This window comes from Crocuta crocuta, unplaced genomic scaffold (assembly GCF_008692635.1).
Source record: "Crocuta crocuta isolate KB4526 unplaced genomic scaffold, BGI_CrCroc_1.0 scaffold39, whole genome shotgun sequence".
Classification (NCBI taxonomy): Eukaryota; Metazoa; Chordata; class Mammalia; order Carnivora; family Hyaenidae; genus Crocuta; species Crocuta crocuta.
Window position 1 is genome coordinate 7,640,133 of NW_027533334.1, and position 24,076 is coordinate 7,664,208.

General features: G+C 37.4%; 1 protein-coding gene across 1 annotated transcript in view; it reads left to right on the forward strand.

The window, feature by feature from the left end:
- STK3 (serine/threonine kinase 3) overlaps positions 1 to 24,076 on the forward strand; it is a 236,211-nt gene that overhangs the window by 134,791 nt on the left and 77,344 nt on the right. The window contains exon 9 of the mRNA XM_077748229.1: positions 17,071 to 17,263. Coding sequence (XP_077604355.1) covers positions 17,071 to 17,263 — 193 coding nt within the window. The remainder of the gene's footprint in view (positions 1 to 17,070; positions 17,264 to 24,076) is intronic.

Consider the following 24,076-nt stretch of genomic DNA (forward strand, 5'->3'; position numbering starts at 1 on the left):
AGAGCATACAGAGCGGAGCCTTCTTGGGATTCTCTCTCTTCCTCTTTCTCTCTTGGCCCCATCCCCACTTGCTCTCTCTCTCGCTCTCTCTTTCTTAAATAAACATTTAAAATTAAATGTCTTGATTTTAAATCAACTGTCTTGATTATAGTAGTTTTACAGAAGTCTTAAAATTGGATACTGTGAGTCTTCCAACTTTATTTTTCTTATTTAGTACTGTGTTGGCTGTTTTATTTAGGTCTTTGCCTTTCCATATAAACTTTAGAATCATTTTGTCAACATTTACAAATCAGATTTCTGGAATTTTTATTGTGACTTAATTAAATCTCCACACTAAGGAAGAAAAGACATCTTAACTGTAGAGTCTTCCAATTAATGAACATGGAATGTCTTTCATCTTCATTAGAACTTTGATTTCTTTCATCATTGCACACAGTTTCTGTACATATTTTGTTAGACCTAAGTGGGGTTGTTTTGAGGGGGTTACTATTAAATATGTCTTGGTTTTTAGTGCCTGGGTGACTCAGTCTAAAATATCTGACTTCGGCTCAGGTCATTATCTCATGGTTTGTGAGGTCAAGTCCCACATCGGATAAGCACGAGCCCCACTTAGGGTGAGCCTCACTTTCTCTTTCTCTCCCTCTGTTTCTCTCTCTCTCTCTCTCTCTCTCTCTCATCTGTTGCTCTCTCTCTCTCCCTCCCCCCTTCTCTCTCAAAATAAAAAGTTTGTTTTTTTTTAATCCCTGGAATAAATCCTACTTGTTTATAGCATATGATCCTTGTCATGAATTGCTGATTTCAGTGTGCTGATAATTTGAGGATTTTTGCATCTATGTTCATCAGGGATACTGTCCTATAATTTTATTTTTATTTGTTTTTGGTATCAAGGTAATGTTGGCCTTGTAAAATGTGTTTGGAAGAGTTCCTCCCTCTTCTGTTTTTTGGAAGAGTTTGAGAAGAATTGGTATCAATTCTTCTTTGAATGTTTTATAGAATTTACCAGTGAAGCCTCTGGTCCTGGCATTTTGATTATTATTGAATCAGCCTCTTGCTAGTAATCTGTTTAGGTTTTCTTTTTTTTTTTCTTTCATTATGTATGTTTCTAGTAATTTATCCATTTCTTCTAGGCTGTTCAATTTGTTGGTGTATAATTGTTCCTAGTAGTTTCTTATGATCTTTTGTATGTCTGTGTTATCAATTGTAACATCTCCTCTTTGATTTCTAATTTGATATGAGTCCTCTCACCTTTTATGGGGGGAGTGTCTAGCTACGGGCTTGTCAATTTCATTTATCTTTTCAAAGAACCAGCTCATAATCTCATTGATCTTTTCTATTATCTTTTTAAGCCTCTATTTCATATATATCTGCTCTAATCTTTCTTATTCCCTTCTACTAACTTTGGGCTTTATCTGTTATTTTTCTAGTCCTTGAGGTATAAAATTTGGTTGTTTTTTTGAATCTTATTTTCTTTCTTGAGGTATTTAATGCTCTGAACCTCCCTTTCAGAATTGCTTTTGCTGCATTCCATAATTTTGGTATGTTATTTTTCCATTTTTGTTTGTTTCAAGGTATTTTTTGATTTCTCTCTTGGTATCTTCTTTGACCCATTGGTTGTTCAGTGGTGTGTTGTTTAATCTTCACATACCTGTAAATTTTCTAGTTTTCTTTTTGTCATTAACTTCTAGTTTCATACATTTGTGGTTTAGCATCCACAAATCAGCCTATGTGATACACCATGTTAGCCAAGTGGAGGATTAAAATTATATGATAATCTCAATCAATGCAGAAAAAGCATATGACAAAATTCAACATCTGTTTATGACAAAAACTCTCAACAAGGCAGGTATAGAGCGAGTGTACCTCAACATAATAAAAGACAACCCCACAACTAACGTCATACTTAACTATGAAAAGCTTTCAGCTTTCTAAGCTCGGAAATAAGACACGGATGTCCATTTTCACCACTTTTATTCAACAGAGTATTGGAAGTCTTAGCGAGAGCAGTCAAGCAAGTAAACGAAATAAAAGGCATCCAGATCGGAAAGGAAGAAGTACAACTGTCATTATTTGTAAATGACATGATACTATATAAAGGAAACCCTAAAGACTCCATCAGAAAACTATTTAGAACTAATAAATTCTGAAAAGTTGCAGTATACAATATCTGTATATAAAAATCTGTTGCATTTATTTACAGTAATAATGACCTATCAAAAAGAGAAATTAAGAAAATAATCCTATTTATAATTGCATCAGAGAGAATAAAATATCTCTGAATAAATTTAACCAAGGAGATGAAAGACCTATATATTGAAAACTACAAAACATTAATGAAAGAAATTGAAGAAGACACAAATAAATGAAAAGGTATTCCATGTTTTGGAATAGGAGACTTTATATTATAAAATGTCTATAGGACCCAAAGCAAGCTGCAGATTCAGTGCAGCCCCTGTAAAAATTCCAGTGGCATTTTTCACAGGAAAAAAACCAAACCAGCCTAAACTTTGTATGTAACCACAACAGACCCTGAACAGCCAATGCAATCTTGAGAAAGAACAAAGCCAGAGGCACCACAATCCCTGATTTCAAACTATATTACAAAGCTATAGTAATCAAAAGCATATCATATTGGCGTAAAAACAGGCACATACATCCAAGGAACAGAATAGAGATCCCGTAATTAAGCCCACCCTTATATGGTCAATTAATTTACAACAAATGAGCTAAGACTATACAATGGGGAAAGGACAGTTTCTTCAATAAATAGTGTTGGGAAAACTGGACTGCTACACATAAAAGAATGAAACAGGATCCCTATCTTACACCATACACAAAAACTAACTGGAAACAGATTAAAAGACCTGAAACCATAAAACTCCTAGAAAAAAGTATAAGCAGCTCCTTGACATTGGTTTTGGCAGTGATTTTTGGATCTGATACCAAAAGCAAAGGCAGCAAAAGCAAAAATAAATGAATGGGACTATGTCAAGCTAAAAAACTTCTGCACAGCAAAGGAAACCATCAATAAAATAAAAAGACAACCTATTGAATGTTAGAAAATAATTTAAAATCATATATCTGATAAGAGGCTAATCACCAAAGTATGTAGAGAACTCCTACTACTAATAGTGAAAAGCCCCACAAACCATCTGATTAAAAAATGGTCAGAAGATCTGAATGGACTTTATTTCAAAGAAGACACACAGATGGCCAACAAGTACATGAAAGATTCTCAATGTCATTAATCATTAGGGGAATGCAAATCAAAACCAGTGATATATCACCTCACACCTGTTAGAATGACCATTATCAAGAAGACAAGAAATAGCAAGTGGTGGCAAAGATCTAGAGAGAAGGGAACGCTTGTGCCCCGTTAGTGGGAAGTTAAATTGGTGCAACCACTCTGGAAAGCAGCATGGAGGTTTCTCAAAGAATTAAAAATAGATATACCATATGATCCAAAAATTATACTTCTTTGATATTTACCCAGAGAAAACAAAAACAGTAATTCTAAAAGATATGTGCATTCCCCCATGTTCGTTGCAGCATTATTTATAATAGCCAAGATATGTAAGCAACCAAAGTGTTCATCAGTAGATGAATGGTTAAATAAATTGTGTTATTATGTATGCAGTGGAATATTATCCATAAAAAAGGGAATCTTGCCATTTGTGACAGCATGCTAAGTGAAATGTCAGAGAAAGACAGATACATACGATCTCTCTTATAAGTGGAATCGAATAAAAACAAAAACAGAAAAATCAAAAACCCCGTTCATAGATACAGAGAAAAGATGCTACAAGAGGCAGGGGGTGGAGGAGTGAGAGAAATAGATGAACCTTTTAAAAAAATTTTTGTTTAAATGAATTGACGGGTGCCTTGGTGGCTCAATTGATTAAGCCTCTGACCTCAGCTCAGGTCATGATCTCACAGCTTGTGAGTTTGAGCCCCATCTCGTAGCCTGAAGCCTGCTTTGGATTCTGTGTCTCTCCCTGCCTCAACCCTGCTTACATTCTGTCTCTTTATCTCTCAGAAATGAATAAACATTAAAAAAAGGGTTTTTTTTAAATAAGTAAAATAAATAATTTGAGTAAAAATTTTTAAAAAGGAAGAAAGAAGGAAACCAACTACCCTCAATTCCACTGAGTATGGAAGGTCTACCATTGTTCCATCTGAACACAGAAAGATAAAAGTAACCTTAACAAGAGTATGACAATACAGACGTAAATTGGCCTAAAGTCGGAGTTGCTTCATTGAGAAAACTAAGGAATTTGAGTTGGAATTTGGGATTAAAAAAAATTTTTTTTAATCCCAAATTCCAACTTTTTATTGCTGGTATATATAAGAAGCAAATGATTTTTTATATTGTGCTTATATCCTATGACCTTGTTGTACTTGCTTAAGTACTAGTTCAAGGAGGTTTTTTTGTAGATTCTTTGAAATTTTCTGCATAAATAATCCTGTTATCTAGGAATAAATATAGCTTTTTAATACATTTTTTTGTCTTACTGAAAGTAACTAGACCTCAGTTTTAACTCTGTTTCTGCATCCTCACTAGTTTTCTGTGTCTCCCTGTTTCAGAGAATATGTCTTTTTTCACTCATAAAAATTTATGTAGAATAAAATTAAGATGTGGTTTTTGCCTACGAGAAGATTGAGGTGTGGTGGGTGAGACACCAAGTGAACTGACGACTCATCACAATGCAATATAAAAGTACTATGATAGAACTATGCATAAAGAACAGGCATTGTTACTTTATTGCCCTTTGATATTTTTCTACCTCCCTTTATAAATTTTTTAATGTTTATTTTTTTGAGAGAGAGAGAGAGCATGTGAGAGCACATGTGCATCTGCACGCTCTCAAGCAGGAAAGGGGCAGAGAGAGAGGGAGACACAGAATCTGAAGCCGACTTCAGGCTCTGAGCTGTCAGCACAGAGCCCAATGTGGGGCCCAGACTCAGGAATCCTGAGATCATGACCTGAGCTAAAGTCAGATGTTTAACTGACTGAGCCATCCAGGCGCCCCTCTACCTCCCTTTAAGTGTGTCTTCTCTACTTGCCTTTTCTTTTCTGTCAGTCATAGTATCTCTTCCTTCTGGCCTTTCTCCTCAAACTAAAAATGTAGTTATTTTTGACCATTTAAAAAAATCAGGGAAAAAAATCAACAACAAATGATTCACTCACAAACTTCATGAGAGAGTAGTCAGGTCCTTTGTTTCTTCACTTACCCAGGTTTTCTCTCCACCCCTTGTACTGTGGTGAAATATTCTCCCAGCAGCTCTGTCTCCAAGGCTACTTTCTGGGTAAGATGAGATGCCTCTAGCACTTGCTTAATTTGGGGTGTCCCTGTCTCATCCAAGTCATTTTGTGTAGCAGGCAGTTGGATATGCAGGTTTGAACCCTTAAGGAGAGTGCAGGTAATTAGGAATCAGCCTGCTTTTTTGCAGTTGGTAGCAAAACCATTAACAAAAATAGGATTGCTCTAAAAGTGTGTAAAGCAAGTTATATGTTGCTGCTTTTCCTTAGACTCCTTACTTCACCCTCATTTGCCTGATTAACTCCTTATCCTTCAGGAGTCATCTTGGCCATTGATTCCTCTGGAAAGCGCGAACCTTTCATGATCTTCTAAGCTTCAGCTGAGCAAGTGCTCCTATATGGTTCCTAAATGTATCCTGTGTTTACCTCTATGAGAACGTTTATCTCATTTTGTCTACTTTCTACCTCTCTGCATTAAACAGTACATTTCTCAAGGACAAGGACTGTATTTTAGTACACTGCCTGGCACACAGTATTTGTTGTATATATATTTAATTTTTGAATCATCAGCTATATATATAATATTTACTCATCTTTATAATAAAACCTTTATAATAGATTCTATCTGACTTTTACCCCTTATAATTTAGCATAGTGACACACAATTATCATCATAACAGAATGTATTTGTATTTAAGGTGCATACTGGTACTGAAGTATTTTCTTTCAGCTATTCTTAAACCAAATGTCATAAATATTTGGTTGGGGGTAGAGGGGAGGATTGCTGGTTTTTTGCTTCCTTGATAACTCCTCTGCTCCAAAATTTCATTTGTATCACGTAAATCACACACTAAAATTAATACTGTTATTTTAGTGTGCTCCAAGTGGTCGTCTTCTGAATTATATGGTTTGGAGAGTGATTTCTCAAAATAATTTTATAATATTACATTTCTAAGTTTACGTGAGTGATATTTCTTCTGTTAAGTGTCTATTAAAGTTTTTATTTGCTGTTAAACACTATCGTAATTTAATAGAAAAGGGACAGAAAAGAAAGGATGCAAAAGAAATTCTTTTCAGACAAATTAGTCCTTGTTCTACAAACATAAGATACACAATCCTAAATCTTTTTTTTTTAATTTTTATTTTTTACCGTTTATTTATTTTTGAGAGACAGAGGATGAGCAGGGGAGGGGCAGAGAGAGAGTCAAATAATCCAAGCTATCAGCACAGAGCCCGATGTAGGGCTCAAACTCACAAGCCGTGAGATCATGACCTGTGCTGAAATCAGATGCTTAACTGACTGAGCCACCCAGGCGCCCCTACAATCGTAAATCTTTTAATATAAAAGTTTAGAATGCAATGATAAAGTAATATGAATGTTTAATATTTCCTGTTGTATGTTTCTGTCGATTTTGTGGAACCAACAACTATTCATTCAGCCCCTGCTATTGTATGGAAGTCATTGGGGAGATTACTGAGTGTAGGCAACCCCGTCCTTTAAGAAACAAATATTGCTTATTTACAAATATAACTTAAACGTGGCTGCACTTAATGAAATTTTAAAATAAATCAGCTTAAAATAGGTAGTTGCTTGTCTTCTTCTGAAAGGTATTGATAGTATGTTAGCAAACATAATAACCTGTTTTATGAACCTGTATTATCTGTGTAAATCTCCAATTAATGGAATTTGTTCTAGTGTTTTGTCTTTGGTGCCCTCTTGTGGATTTTTTATAAACTGCTTATAACAACAACAATTTTTAAAGGTGTTATTTTTATTTTAAAATATTTGATTTATAATCTTTATATTTTGTTAGTCTTTTGACATCCTTTTGGCTGTAAGAGAAAAAAGAAAAAGCATGGTTAAGGTTGCTTTTACTTCTTAATTTACTCTATTGTATATCAGTATTGTGCACAGGGGATGTAAGATCATCTTTTGTTTGGAAACTTTTAATATAATGCCAAGAACTTGTGCAGTCTTGCATCATGGAGCCTCTGAAGTCCTGCCCACACGCCTTCTCACCATTTAGGCTTGTACTGATGAACAAGTCTTTTATGACTTTTGGAGATCTTGAACACTTTGATGTAACTCTAAAACATGCCTGCGAACATGCAGAAAGTTAGGATCCACGAAGGCAGAAGTTTCTGTTTGTTAAAGACAGGTATGTCAACGGCAGCAGCTGAGTAAGCACTAATGCTGGGCTTGCAGTGAAACAGAAGGACCACCTACTTACAGCAATGGGAAGAAAGTTCATTCTTTGGACAGATTCTCAGATACTGTAGATCTTAGTAGCTTTTTATTGGTAAATACCAATTTATTTTTTTCAGCCTGTCAGATATTGAAGCGGTGCTTAAGGGCAGCTTTTGAAAGAAAGCTGTTTGAAAGAAAGTATTTTTGATGTTTTTTCAGTACTTCTTAGCTCAGTTGGGTTGAATGTGGAGCTAATGAGACCAGAGTTAACCGGCTGCTTCTGCTGTGGGCCCTTTCACTGGTAACACAGAAACAATAGACACTACAGGTTTTATTGGTAAAGGGGCAATGGGGTAAGTGCTCTTTTTTACTGTATTTGGAAGTGGAATTTGAAGATAATGCTCGTGTGTTACATCAGTACTTTCACCTTGCTGTAGCAGAGAGGTATCTTTAGCTCGGTGATACAAAAGGCTCTTTTTTTGATAGGAGACATATAAGCAAATGTGCAGTAGTAGTACCCTTTGATTTCTGCTTTTACAAATTCAAGTAATAACTCAAAGTTGTTACTGACACAGGTTAGCATGTTAGTGTAAAACAACCTTGGATTTAGTTATGCACAGGGAGAAAAGTGAAAGATTCCTGCCATAGTTTCCCCCAATTTTATGTCCATTCCTTGAAGTTGCACCTTACCATTGTTTGTTGATTTCTGATTTACCCTTTCACCACAAATCGATCATTAGATTTCAATACCTTCATCATGTGAGGAAGTGGAAAATTCCATTGTTATTTTTTGGTAATAAATAACTGGTATTATCTATTTTATCTTCTCTATCTTTTCTAATTAGAACCTTTCAGTTTTCTTGAGTCAGTTTATCTCTTTAGGTTCAGAATATTGGAGTTATTTTGATATTTGACCAGAAAGTTTCCCTAAGATATTGATTCTTTCAGGATTTCTTTCAGATATGACTTGTGATTCCTGTTTCTATAGACCTTTTAGTACAGACTGTGATTACCTCAAATCTGGATTTCAGTAATAACCTTCTGACTCCAGGCTCTCTTTCTCCAGTCTTCTCTATTCATTCTTGAGTCTCCAAGATTCTGGTCAGTCCTCTGCCAACCAGCAGAGGCCCAGGCCATTTCTCAGTGTTGAGAGCACTCTGTAAAGTGTAGGTCATTTGTTAATGCAGTCAGAATGACTTAATGCCTTCCCTTCTAGCCAGAATTATTTCTACTTTTGTGCTAGTTTTTTTCCAATCTAAAATGCCACTGTATACTCTTTCCTAATTTTTATCCTAAAAATTTTTGTTTTAGAAAGATGCAGCTTTCTAAGGGGACTAACTTAACTTTAAGGAGGAAGGGAGTCTTAATTCTGGCGTTTGTTGTTTCTACTCATTCTTGATAGCTTGTTTATTCATTATTTATCTTTTGGATTGTGAGCTCAACTCTTGCTGGATTTTATTTCCAAGAATGATTATTTCTGGGGTGACGATTGAGTTTGAGTCCCTGTCTAGGGTGGATTTTTGTTTGTTTCCATCAGGCACCCCAGGTACTTCCAGTGTGGGACTGCATTAGGATAATTTCTCAGCATGAGTTTCCCCACATCTTGTGGGTAACGTTAGAAAGCCAAAACCCATGTCTGTACCTTATAAAAGGAAGCACCCCAACCACCCACTTCTCATCTTTACATAAAGCCGAAATGAGACAGACAAGTTTGCCTTTGAGTACATTTTTTCTTGTTCACACTTTCACTGAGGATATAGACCTTCAAGATCCCCAACAATGTGCAGCAGTTTCAGTTCTACTTTGGAGAGAACCCAAAGACTTGTCGCTTGTTCCCCTTTATCCACTAAAATGGGTACCCCATCACCACCCCACCGCCATCATCTTATGCCCCTAAGGCAACCCCTAAGGTCAGGTTTAGGTTATTCTCACTGTTGCCCAGCTCTGTTTGGGGCTCTTGGGGATTTCCTTTAATATCTTGAGAACTCAGTTATATATTTATAGTATGTTTGTTACATTTATTATTTGCTGTTTCAGTGTCCTCCCTGATTAGCTCCTCTAAGAGGTTTGAAAGGTACCAGACCACTATAATATTGCAACTGTTTATATAATTGGTTCATTTACATATTTTACTCCTTCACTTTTCCTAAAAAGTCGTTTTAGAAAAAAATAAATTTTGTATGCTGTAGCAGAATGCATCCTCAATGGAATTCTCTAGTTGCGTCGAAACCATTGAGATCACTGCTGTATGCTGATAATGTGCTGTTATGTAGCTGTACTAGCAATAAAGATGTATTTAATATTTCAAGAAGAGAAATAAAATACGTAGAATATTTCCAATTAGAAGGACACGTATTTAACTAAGGAATAGTCTCTCTCATTAATGTTACAGATGACAAGAGCTTTCTAACGTGTTTTCGTGTAAATATCTTTAAAGTCAGTCAAAAGAGTATTTGATTTAAAAATGCTTCTAAATATTTGCACATTTAAGAAAATCCTTTAAAGTAGTAGATCTTACAGATGCGAAGGTACCTAACGCAAAGTCTCGTTATTTCTCAGACTGTTACAGCATAAATCTATCTTAGCAATGGAGTAGGATTTCCTAATAATGTTTTCAAATATTTGTATTCCATGTGGATTTTATGATTCATAACCTGGATTATCATCAGTACTCTGTTTTGCATTCCTGGCACATGATGACCACTGATTGAAATGCTATTGTATTCCTTACTGGAATTGGCTGCTTTCTACAGTGGAGAAGCATCTGTTTCACAGACCTTTTTTCTATAAAGTATCAACATGTTTTTCTTCTGCTTTTCTTTTCTGAGGAATAACAAAATATACATAAATGAAGTATAACTTCAGAAAAACATTTTAACCGTTTAATTGTAAAAAATGTTAAAAGTACCAAATGAAATTTTAACAGTAATCTAAAATATCAAGAATAGTTTCAGAGTTAATGATTTTTTAAAAGTAAAAAGTGTTGCTGAAAAGTTTTTACTATCATCACCACGTTATTAGTGTTCGAGTCTTCAAATTTCATATAAACTGGTTCTCACTCCATCTGTACTTTATTAATTACTGTCTGAGTGCTACCCTTCCATTAGTGAATTGAGTCTTCATTCAGTTTTTTGCATTACTGTTTCGTTTACTGTCAATTTTTAATTAGATTAGCATCCGTTAGCGAAGTGACTACATAAGTGAAAATAATATGCTATAACAGCAGTCACTTCCAAACTTGATTCAAAGTTTTTATAATTGTATGGATGGTCTGGGCCAGTTGTGTGAATCCAGAGGTGCAGCCTTCATTATCGTAGAATCAACTCTAATATGGAATATAAGAAGAATAACAGTATTATTTCACACTACCCAAATGTTACGTTAATTGTCACAGCACTGAATCTTACAAGGATGAGAGACAAATGACTCACACATATAAATATAGATGTAGTGTTTGGGGAATTAAACTGATTGCAAACATGATAAAATAAGATACTAAACTAGCAGTTGATTTTTTAAAAGAACTGATAGAAAATCAGCTGTTTCCTTTCTTCCTCAGTGGGGTCTACCAGAAAGAGTAATTCCAGGGTTTTTTTTTTATTAGCTTTCAGACCAAGTACAAATCGGTTTATTTATGTGTATGTCGGTTTCTTTATCTTTAGCAAATATGAAACATGCTCCAGCTGACCAGTAATAGAAATTCAGTTAGACCTGAGAAATGCTGTAAATAATTCTAAAACTTTATAAAATTGAAAGTTAGATCTTGGGCTTCGTAATCAGAATGACCTAGTTAGAATCCTTATTCCTCCACTTATTTGTTGTATGGCCTTAGATTATTAAACTCACTTGAATTTCATGTTCATCATTTGCAAAATGGGGTTAATCATAACTCACAGAATGAATAAGAGGATTAAGTGGGAATAGCCTACCAAAAGGTTTTAGCATAGTGCTTCTACTCGTTAGTAACTATTTTTGTGATTATTAGAAAAATGATCAGCTAATAATTTTAGTTAATAGCATTATTTTCTCTCTCAAAGTTTCTTCAATAGCCATTCTACATTTTAAAGTCATAAGTTAGTTTAAATAAAATTCTGCCGTGGAACCTTGTATAACATTGTCCTTAGTTCTGTGCTTTGGCACTATCTCAAAATAAGGGCTTTAACATTAGTTTAAAAGATTATGTAATAAGAACAGGCTTTGTACTGGATGCCAGGAATATAACTGTTACCAAGATTTGGTTACTACCCTTATAGATTTTAGAATCTAATGGGAGATTTCGACAAGTCAGTATTGTGTAATAAGCATATGAGCGGCATAAGCATAAGGTGCTATGACAGTGTAAAATATGGCGCCTAATTCAGTCTCGGCATGTCTGAGCTGAGAAGGGATGTCTGAGTGTAGTTTTGCTGTAAAAAGAAGCTGCAATATAAGGCATTCACTCAAATTTATGTGTATTTGTTACGTGCATACTATATACCCTTTTGACCTCATTTAAGGACAGCCTCCTCTGGAAGGCTTTCTTCATTTTTTATAGGCAGAGATGGAGGCTCTACTTTTAGTGCTTCCGTTGTACTTTGCCAACACTTTTCTCACGGTACTTAACAAATTGGCTTGTAATTAATTTATCCCTCACATGTCAGTCAGTTTTCTCTTATAGATATCAGACTCCTTATAAAACCAAAATGGAGCAAGTTTTTCTTATTTGTCTCTGTATCTCCAGTGTCTGGTCCACTCCTTGACATATTTTAGAATTTACAATAAATAAATGCTTGTTAAATGAATTTATAAGTGAAAATATAAATTAATCCATTCATTAAATAAGTTTTTATTAAGTACCTATTATGTGATAGGTGTTCTAAGCATTGGGGATTCATCAGTGAAAAAGAAGCCTCTGGCTTCATCAAGCCTACATTCTAGTGGTAGAGAAGCCAAGTATAGGCGAAGAATACAGAAGGATAAAAGATTGATGGAGACTGTGCCTTCAGCTTGGTGGTCAGAAAAAGCCTCACTAAGGCGGTGACATCTAAGTAGACACGTGAGTTCAGTAAAGAATAAAGCTGTCTTGTGGCAGAGCACTCCAGGGTGCAAGATCAGCCAATTTAAAGTCTTGACCAGAAACATGCTTAGAATGCTCAAGACACAGCCAAGGATGCCAGCATGGCTGGAACTTGACGAGTGAGAAGGAATGTGATAGGAGGTAGGATTGGCAGATATTACTGAACCGGATCACATTTGGCTGATAAAGAATCTGAAGTTTATTCTAAGTATGATAGGAGGCCAAGTGCAGGGTTTTGAGCAGGAGAGTAACGAGAAGTGATTGATTTGTCTTTTGAAAGGATCACTCTGCCTTTGAGAGACTCAAGTGGACAAGAGTGGAAACAGAAAACTATGCAGAGGCCATTTTTTTTATGGTTTTATTAGCTTATAATTTTTTAACAGTTTATATATATATATATAGTTTACATGTATAGTATGTCATCTTTAAATTATACACTGTAATTCTACTGTTTTTGATAGTACAAAGAAGAGAAGATGGTGGGTTCCCCTAGGATAGACCAAATACTTTGTGTGAGACTCTTTGGGAATAGGCACTGGTGACATAAGCTGTTAAAACTGTAAGCCTGTACCTCTAACTTAAGCATTCAAGTGGATCAAAATTTAAATGTAAGTAAGATACGTGCATTTAGTAGAGTAATGGACTAAAGAATATAAGAGCTAATTTCTTACTCCCACTTTGCTTTTAAATAGGTATGTGTCCATCTCATTTTTACATAAATAAAATGAGGGGTTGAATTATTAAAGGTTCATGATTTTATAGTTCTGTGAAAAAGTAAATAGGTAATGAATGCTTACTGCATATGGAATACCAAATGAAACACTCGAGTAGATTCGGAGCTACTATAAGGCATTCTTATCTATAAGATACTTATATTTCTAAAGGATTTTACAAAGCAGTTATTCACAATATGACATCATAAATTGAAATGCAAAAGTGTATGATGCAGATTATAAATTCTATAGAAGTTTGTAAAAGGGGATAATTAATAAAGACTAAAGTAGCCATGAAGGTAATAGATACTTGATCTGGGACTATAGAATTTAGTTAGGATGGATAGAGAGGAAAGAGCATTCTGGGCAGAGAAGAAGACATGAACAAAGAGGAAGTCTTAATGAGCATAGCATGACATGGGTTAATAGCAACTGGAGACTCAGGTAAGGTCAGCCTGACTAAATTGGAGGATTTGTGAACAATGGGAAAATAGGATTGGCCAGGTAAAAGAGGATAACATGGAAGACATTAAAATCTAGGTAGAAATGTTTACCTTTTAAGGCAGGCCAGAATTTTGGCCAGTAGAGATTTCAGTAGGATATTATGATACAGTAGTATTTAAGAAAGATTGATATGGTATATGGGCCTTGAAGAAAGTGTGAGACAACTTTGTTCTAGTGGTATATAGGCATTTTGTGTGTCTTTTCTCATTTAATCATCATAACTCCAGTGAAAGAAACTAAAGTTTAGAAAGTTTAAATTGCTTACCTAAAGGTCTTGTGTCCATTAAGTGATTCAAGCCAGGAAATCTGATTCTAGAAGGTCGGGGTGGGAGAGACTCTTTAGTCAGGGAGCTTTTCTTGCATTCACCCAAGTATGAGGCAATCAGGAATTTGCTCAGTAACAGTGGGAATGGAAAAGAAGAGATGGGGGGCACCTGGGTGGCTCAGTCAGTTAAGCAGCCGACTTCAGCTCAGGCCATGTTCACGAGTTCGAGCCCCATGTTGGGCTCTGTGCTAACCACTCAGAGCCTGGATCCTGCTTCGGATTCTGTCTCCCTCTTTCTCTGCCCCGCCCCTGCTCATGCTGTGTGTCTCTCTGTCTCTCAAAAATAAATACACATTTTTTAAAAAGTCTGTATTTTAAAAAAGGAAAGAAAAGAGCTGGAGCTGGAAGAGAGATTGTTGAAGAACTCTGTTGACTGTATATAGAGAACCAAAGAGAGAATAAACCTAAGAAGACCTGTTGATTTTTTACTCCTGGGTAACTAATGGAGATTACTGTGCTCTATAGTGGTTGTTGTTGGAGATGGAGGCAGACAGGAGAGACTCAAGAGGTGTATGAGGTGATATCTGATTTGGGAATGTCAGGCTTTAAATGTCATTAAGCATTTAAGTAGTAGGTAAAGTTCAGGAAGATTTCGGGATTTGGGAGTCTTCAGCACGTTAGATAGTTGAAGCATAAGAAAGACGACATCACCTAAAAGAGCAGCTCATGAAAGAAGCACAAAAGACTGAGAAAGATGCTGCATTTGTCATGCAGGTTTAGAAAGAAGGATTATCAAACAGCTGAGAACTACATGGATGTTCCTGTTCTCTGTATTCACATTTGACCTCTATCAGAATTAGGGTTTGCTTGTTTCTACTTAAAGTGGAATATACGTAAATGAATTTCACAGAATGTATCAAGTTTTTCCAAGTAGCATTTTGTCTGGTTTCTCAAACAGAATTTGTTAGTTTATTTCTATGGCCCAATTTCAGTTTATCCTTTGATGAATATTCTAAAGAGCAGTTTTTGGTTTATATTTATATTACTGATTTGATCTTTCTGTGAATTTACATTTAAAAACTAATGGCTAGGATAGGACAACAAAAGCACAGACAAAAAGAGAAAATAGATAAATTTGCTTAACAGAAGACCATGGGGAAGGAAAAGGGGAAAAATAGTTGGGGAGGGAGGCAAATCATGAGAGACTCTTGAATACTGAGAACACACTGAGGGCTGATGGGGGAGGGAAGGAGGGTGATGGGCAGGGAGGAGGGCACTCGTTGGGATGAGCACTGGGTGTTATATGGAATCCAACTTGACAATAAACTGTGAAAGAAAAAAAAAGAAAATAGATAAATTTGACTTTATCAAAATTAAAAACGTGCATCAAAGGAACCATCCATTGAGAGAGTGAAAAGGCAACCTACAAAATGGGGAGAACTACTTGCAAATCATGTATCTGCTAAGGGGGATTAATGTGTAGAATATATAATGATCTGCAACTCATCAACAAAAAAACAACCTGTATCAAAAATGGTCAGTAAGCACATGAAGCTCAGCATCATTACTCATGAGGGAAATGCAAATCAAACTACAGTGAGATACCACGTATCCACTGGGGTGGCTGTTATCAAAAAAAACTAGAAAATAACAAGTATTGGTGAGGGTGTGGAAAAAATGGAATTCTGTGCACTGTTGGTGGGGACATAAAATGGCGTAGCAACTGGGAGAAACAATTTGGTGGTTTCTCAAGAAATTAAACAAAGAATTACCATATGGTGTACAATTGTGCTTCTAGGTATATACCCAAAAGAATTGAGAGGAGGGACTCAAATAGATTCTTGTACACCAGTGTTCATAGCAGCATTATTTATAATAACCAAAAGGTGTAAATAACGTAATGTTCACCTACAAATGAATGGATAAACAAATGTGGTGTGTGGATATATGTGTAATGGAATATCATTCAGTCTTAAAAGGGAATGAAATTCTGACACATGCTACAATATGGATGAACCTTAAACACATTATGCCAAGTGAAATAAGGTAGACACAAAATGCCTTATACTGCTTGATTCTTTTATATGAGGTACCTAGAATAGACAAATTCATAGTAATGGAAAATAGAAAAAAGGTTACTGGAGATTGGGGGGAGGGGAGAATGAAGAGTCATTTTTTAATGGGCAGAGTTTCTGTTTGGGACAATGAAAAATTTTTGGAAATGGATATCAGTGATGATTGCATAATATTGTGAATGTACTTAATGCCTCAGAACTCTACACTGAAAAGTTATTAACATGTTACATTTTATATATATTTATCACAATTTTAACAAGAAAAAAGCTAATGGCCTTTGTACAAAGCTTTGTAAACATTATGGCTGTAAGAATAGTGCCAACGTGTTCTGTCATTAATGTGCTCTCTTGTATTTTTTTGTCACCATATTCTTTGTTTTGCATGTGTTGATAATTTACCCATCTTAATCTTTATTTTAAAAATAGCTAGAAGCCTTTTATGTCATCAAATAGAAATTCTGTTGCTTGACTTGAATTAGCTAAAACTTCATTTTGGATAACTTTGGTTTTTATGATAACATTTGTATATGTGTCTTTATATTAAGATCAGTTATATTAGTATTTTCATTATTGAAAGCAATATTAATATTACATTTTATTAATTTATATTAATAAATGTATTTAATATTCAATATATTGGATATATTAATATTACATTAAGTTAATATATTTAATTATAAAATATATGAGTGACATTAAGGGGGGATGGGCGAAATGGGTGAAGGGGAGTGGGAGCTACAGGATTTCAGTTACGGAATGAGTAAGTCATGGAGATGAAAGATGTAGCATAGAGAATATAGCCAGTAGTAGTCTGAGAGTGTTGTATGGTGACAGATGGCAGCCATAGATAGAGATGTTGGATCACTATTTTGTACATTTGAAACTAATGTAACATTGTGTGTCAAGAATCCTTCAATTAAAACAGTATAATATGCTCGTCATATTGTGAAGAATTAATAGAAATCTAGCTGTCTTGGAAAAGTCTTCCTTCATTGCAGTATTTTGCTTGCAGGATGAAGATGAGCTGGACTCCCACACCATGGTGAAGACCAGTTCAGAAAGTGTGGGCACGATGAAGGCCACAAGCACGATGAGTGAAGGGGCCCAGACCATGATTGAACATAACAGCACCATGTTAGAATCCGACCTGGGGACCATGGTTATAAACAGTGAAGATGAAGAAGAAGAAGATGGAACTATGAAAAGTATGTGGCCTTTTTCCCCATTGAGTATTAATTTTCTATCTTAAAAGTACACTTCTATTGAAACTAGAATACGTTTTGTCTTTTTATAGCCAGTTGAGGAAAATTTTATTTCCGGGCATTATTAAGGAGAGTATGGCATAATGTTTTTAAAAATTTAATATAGCAGAAAGCAGCACATCTTTAACTTAGGGTTATGGAACTTTTTCTTTTAAGAGATACTAACCCATAACTTAATTTCAAAGTATTTTTTTTTACTTTTTTTAATGTTTATTCATTTTTGATAGAGACAGCATATGAGCAGGGGAGGGGCAGAGAGAGAGGGAGACACAGAATCTGAAACAGGCTCCAGGCTCTGTGCTTACAGCGCAGAGCCTGACGCAGGGCTTGAACCCACAAACTGTGAGATCATGACCTGAGCTGAAGTCAGACGCTCAACCAGCTGAGCCACCCAGGCGCCCCTATAAAGTATTTTAGAGATAAAAAGATAGGATTCCTAACATTTACCTTCTCGATAAAAAAGCGAACATAAAATTCTGTTCCAATAAATACAACATAATATTATTTCATGTTGTCTAAATTATCAGTTAAGCCACAGAGGACAGGGGGTCCAAGTTAAGAGAAGAAATAAGGGCTTGATTCGGAAAAGAAGAAACACTGGAAAGAAGGATCAAGAGACGGACATATTCATGCAGAAAATTCAGTTCGGTGCCTATTTACTCCTGCTTGTCACGTGTGAGGCACAGTGCCAGGCCTGCTGCAGGGGCTAAAATGAAGATTAAGACATTCTCTCTGATCTCCGTTGCTTACAGAGTGATGAAGATAGAGATACTTTTTCAGACTAGCACTTCTTTTTGTGTCTAAGATTCTTTTTGTGCCTTTTGAGATTGCAGTTAACAGGGTAGGCCATTGTGATTTCACAGTTCTAGGCAAAAGCAGAATAATTACCTCTTGATCCCAAAACTGACCGACCTCTTCCCCCTCCTACCCTGGTCATATGTGATCAGTGTCAAAATCTCAGCACTACTGTTTGCCACTACACAGCGCTGCTTCTGAATGGCACAAAAGCAGTGATACATGATTTCTTGCATTATGGAGCCTAGAAAGTTATAAATATTCAAGTGACTTGCTGCTATTATAAAATGGAAATAGGCAGCAGTTTTCTCTGTGACATGTCTGTTTTCTTTTTTGCTACTCCCCCTGTGAGGCTGTTTGGTAAGTCTTACCTCATGGCTTCAAGCCATTTCTTCACTGCCCTTGCTTTCTTCACATTTCCTAGTACATGCAGCACATGATGGTTGTATTCTTTGAAAGGGAGGGTCGTGAGGCACAGGACGCAAGCAGATTGCCATATAGTTAATCCTGGGTGGGAACTGGGAAAGGGATATGACTTCTTTTTTAAATCTCCCACAACTGGTGAGTCTCCTGAGCCTTTGCCCTGGAAAGCAGCCTAAAAATTGTATTCGTGGCTAGGCTTCTGACTGCGGGAGGCCTTCTGCATCCATGACATGTTTGCACAACTACGTCAGATGGCCTTGTAGCCTCCAAAGCCAGCTAGTGATAGGGTACAAGGTAAGTGCCTTGCAGATTGAAAAGACCCTACTGTAAGACAGTTTACAGCATATTACCCATCAGCATGTAGCCTCACTTTTCCACAGCTGATAAAATTTCTTTTACTAAAACTGTATAATCCTTAGCAGACCAGTTGGATGATCATTGAGCTCTTTGCTATATCTTCTGGAGAGCTACTGAGCTCCCTACAAAACTACATAAACAACTTCTATGCAGTCACATAGTTGAATATCCATCTATAAGCAGTGGTTATTAAAAATGAGTTTTTATAGCGTCTAATTCATGTTGGGTTATATTTCAAGGAAGGGCTATGTGATGAAAATTTATCAGATGGCATACATTAAATTACAGTGCAGATTTCCACATATTTTTTTGTAGTGGCTTTTCGCTTTGACAGCCACAGAAACCACTCGTATATGTTATAATTTTACGTCCTAAGTATCATATTGTTTGGCCATAGAGATTTTACTGAAAGCTCATTTTTAAGTTGAGCAGATAGCGGCTTATATACTTGCAGTTGTTTATGTGCTTTAGCAAATCTTAAATCCCATGAGCCAACTTCCCATGTAATTTAAGTTTCTGCAATTTAGACATCATTCTAGAATGTGGGACTTATGTGTTCCCAAAGGTCTAATCAACTGATGTTAGTGTAACCCTCAGAGTTTGTCATCCTGTAGCATAGCAATAAAGAATATAAAGAAGTTATTGATGTAGAACTTACTTTTCCAGAAACCACATAATTAGTTTTGGGGTGTTTTTTTTTCTGTTTGTGATCTAAATCTTCTTTATTTTTATTTTTTTTTAATTTTTTTAATGTTTTATTTATTTCTGAGAGAGAGAGAGACAGCGTGAGCAGGGGAGGGTCAGAGGGAGAGGGAGACACAGAATCTGAAGCAGGCGCCAGGCTGTGAGCTAGCTGTCAGCACAAAGCCCAAGCAGGGCTTGAACCCACGAACCATGAGATCATGACCTGAGCTGAAGTCAGACTCTCAACTGACTGAGCCACCCAGGTGCCCCTGATCTAAATCTTCCTTAAAACATCTTAGATTAGTTGGTTTGAGCTCTCAGGTTATGTCATGTCAAAGCCCCATTTGCTAATGTGTCCTCAGCATTTTTGTTCCCCAAACAGATTATAGCAATATATTATTTTTAATTTTCTAAGATCTCTAGAATGTTATATTGTGTGCTGAAGATCCAGATTTCCTTAATCTTTTCCGTTGGAGTTTCAAACGAGTTGTCTTATTATTGTCAGTGTAAATTATGTTTGTACGCTCTTTTATACCTTTATTCATGAAGCAGAAGTTACGGACTTATTTTCCTTACTTCTGAAAGATGTGGTGGTACGACTAAAGGAAGCAAAACTATTAAAAGAGCTTTTGAAAGGAAGTAGAGAAAGGTGACAAAAAATATTTAAAATTTGATCTGTTTTTAAAATAGGCATGGAGCACCTGGGTGGCTCAGTTGGTTAAGTGTTAGACTTTTGATTTAGGCTCAGGTCATGATCTCACGGTTCATGGGTTCGAGCCCCACGTTGAGCTCTGCGTTAACACTGCAGAGTCTGCTTGGGTTTCTCCCTCTCCCTCTCTCTGCCCCTCCCCTCCTGGCTCTCTCTATGTATCTCAAAATAATGCATAAACTTTAAAAAAAATAATAAAATAGGCGTAAGGGGGTGTTCCCAGAAGAACTCTCCAAACCTGTTTTCAGCGATGATGGCATTGCTCTCACCCTCCCTCTCCCGTTGCCCCCACTCACATCTCCCTGGGGCCTCCCCCTAACCCTTAGGATGTCCAGGCTTCAGGTTGGCAACCGGGGTCTTTCACAATCTGGCACCAGCCAGTATTTACACCTGGGGCTCTCCTTCTTTATATATTGTACTTTATCCAATTGGATTTATGAATGTTTGACAGTAAGTGTAAAGCAGGTTGGTTGTCATTAAGGAAATAAACGTTTGGAACTTTCCATCCTGAAGGAGTAGATTAGGACCAGGTCAAGAATCCACTGCCATCAGGGGCGCCTGGGTGGCGTAGTCGGTTAAGCGTCCGACTTTCGCTTAGGTCATGATCTCGCGGTTCGTGAGTTAGAGCCCCGCGTCGGGCTCTGTGCTAACTGCCAGCTCAGAGCCTGGAGCCTGTTTCAGTCTGTATCTCCCTCTCTCTCTGCCCCTCCCCTGCTCACGCTGTCTCTCTCTCCTAGAAATAAATAAAAATATTTAAAAAAAAAAAAAGAAGAATCCACTGCCATCAAATTTATGAGATACTAGAGATTATTGCTTTGTGAGTGATGCTGGGAGAGTGATTGTTTCAGGAAAGAGAAGACTGAGGTCTTTTACCATGTTCAGCTTAGATCTATACAGCTCAGTTTCTGTGGTAGAACTTTCTGGTCTTACAGAGCTGGGGCTAGATTGGTAGCTCTAGTTGCCCAGAGAGGAAACTCTCTCTGTAGGTATCTGAGGAAGAGCCACATTTTCCAGTCAGTTTAGAGATTATATTTTATGGCTTTAGCTACTCTCTTATTCATATCCTTAACTTCTTTGCCCTATTCTCTTTCTCTTCTGCCCCTCCTGACAAAATGTGACCATGGATCAGTCTCTTTGTCCGTATTCTGTGCATCTTCACCATGGCTGCCGAGTGCTGATGGAAGCAAGCAGTCTCAGATCTATATAGATGGATCACAAGTTCAGGATCTTCAGAACTTCCCTGTAGCCCTGTGTTTCTCTGCCTCAGCTCTTTCTCCTGCAAAGTGGCTATTTTAGACCTTCACTAAGTCCCTTCCTGCCACCTCTCCTCTCAGTTTCAATAGGTGACCTTGCTTTCTGCTTCATAGAAAAACAAAATTAAGCATTATCATGTGAGAACGTAGAGAAGCTATATAGATGCTTTAAACAGAAACTTTGGGATAAGATAAAGAGTCATCCTTAACTTCTCTCTCTTCCCCACCCCTCCCTGAATTAACATCATCTCAAGTTCTGCCTCCTGAATATCTCTGCCCTCTTCCCACCATCTCTGTTTGCATTTCTCTAGTGTCGATCCTCATAGTCTCTCACGTGAAAGCCTTTCTAGTTGATCCCCTGCCTCCATCCTTAGCCTTACCCTCCTCATAGATCCAGCATCTCTCTCTTCTGCTGTGACTCTCCAGCAACTTCCCATTGCTCTCAGTTTAAAGCCCAACATGGATTAAAGGGCAGCAGACACTCTGGTGTCTGCTCAGCTTTCTGTTTCGTGGCTCATTATTCCCTGTCCAGCCTTCTTCCAGCTTCGGAGCTTTTAAAATGCTCTTTCATGCCGTTGGCCTTTTGCACTGCACAGTCCCTCTGTTTGGACGGCTGCTTCCTTGGCTAATTCGTATTCATTCTCTCAGGCCCAGTCAAGGGCCTGCTTCCCTTACTGACCCCGCATGGAGATGGTGCCCTCCCTCAGGCTGCCAGCTCACTTCCTGCTGTTACTCTGAATAGCATTTGTCACACTGTGTTGTAATTTCTTGTTTCTGTGTGATTATCTCTTTACTCCACTGTATTCCCAGTGCTTCATGCAGTATCCAGCACAATAGTAAAAATTCACTAAATTGTTCCTGACCAAATGATGTGGTGTAGTGAAAAGACCATAGGATTTAAAGTCAGACCATGTTTAATTATGTTCATCTTTTCTGAGCTTCAGTGATGTATATTTGTTTCTCTTTTTTTTTGTCTGTATGTGTTTGTGAGGGCAGATTAACGTAGGTAAATACATCGAGCACCTAGCAGAATAGGTCGTCAATAAGAAATAATCTCCATCTGGTCCTCTGTCACTTTGGCCTCGCAGCAGCTTGGGAAACTGGAGCCCTGCTTCCTGCACAGTGAGGGAGGCCTGGGCTTCCTGGGCCATTGGGCAGCTGTGTCCTTTTCCTTCCCGGGGCAAACTCTTGCTCCCACCCTCCTCTCCTTCCTCCAAGACTTCGCTCCATTTCTAGTTATTCAGTAAGACAGCCAAAGGGGGTGCTGTAGGGAATAATGACCCCCCAAATGAACAGGGTAGCATAGACATAAATGTGAACAATTTGAATGGCAAGAGGAGGAGGAGGGAAGGGATCACTCAGCTGATGGGCTGATCTGCCAAGGAGAGGTATGATCGATAATGTGTGTGGAGATACCTTGCAAGTGAGAGAACTGTATCCCACTGTTTGTGAAATTTGACGTCTCTTTGACAAAAATGGGAACTGCGTGAAAGCGTCGCAGGAAACATGAAAGAGTACATTTAAATTTTATTATTATTTTTTATTTTCAGAAAAGAGAAAAAAGGGTGAGTTTCTCAAATTACAGCCGTCATTACTGGAGGGTCTGGCATGGGCCACCATTGTGCTCAGGACTTTGCATACGTGATCTTACTGGCCCTTCACAAGGACCCTGTAGAGTAGCATTGTTGCTGCCATTTGCCCCTAAGGAAACTGACACTTGGGAATGTGAAGTGACTTGTCCAAGGTCTTACAGCAAGTAAGCGGTGGAACCAAAATACAGACACAGGTTTGGCCCCCAGATCAATGTCACTACTCAGGGGCTGGTGAGCTTGACATCCCTTTCGGGCAGGAGTCTAGAACATCTATAAATCCTTTAGGAAAGGAGGCCTAGCTTATTATAACTTTGCATAGTTTGCTGGGAACAGATCATGCCAAAATAATAGAATTTCCTTTTTTTGACAGCATTGTTAAGCTTATATGTCAGAGGCAATTGTGGGTTTGGATATTGTGTTTTAGGATTTTGGGAAAGTATTCGACAAGGTCTCTGATGCTGTCCTTGTAGACACGATGTAGTATGAACTAGCTGATAGTTCTGTTACGAGGGCTGAATGGTTATACCTAAGTGGGCTTGTATCGGTCAGGGTTCGTTGGAGGAAACAGAAACTGCTCTGGTATTTTAATCATAAAGAGATTTACGTCAGAGATGTGACTATTAGCAAAATCGGCAGAAGGGTTGGAAAAGAAAGCTGTGTAGACTAGGCCTCCAGGAATGACTCTAAATCACACGAGTGACCCTGCCACAGTCAGGAAGGCAGTGAATCCAGTGGCTGCCATTTGCTTCTGGAGTTCAGTGACACAGATTGAGCTCAATCCCTGCTGCTCTTCAGGGATTAGAATGCTACCAGGGCTACTGCAGCCTGTGAGGCTGTTGACTGGATGCTGGCACGCTGCTCGCATCTTCACATCTTCAGCACTGTGCTTGTCAGAGGCTCGTGCCTTCTGCCTCCCTTCTTTTCCAGCCATGAAAAAGTGCAC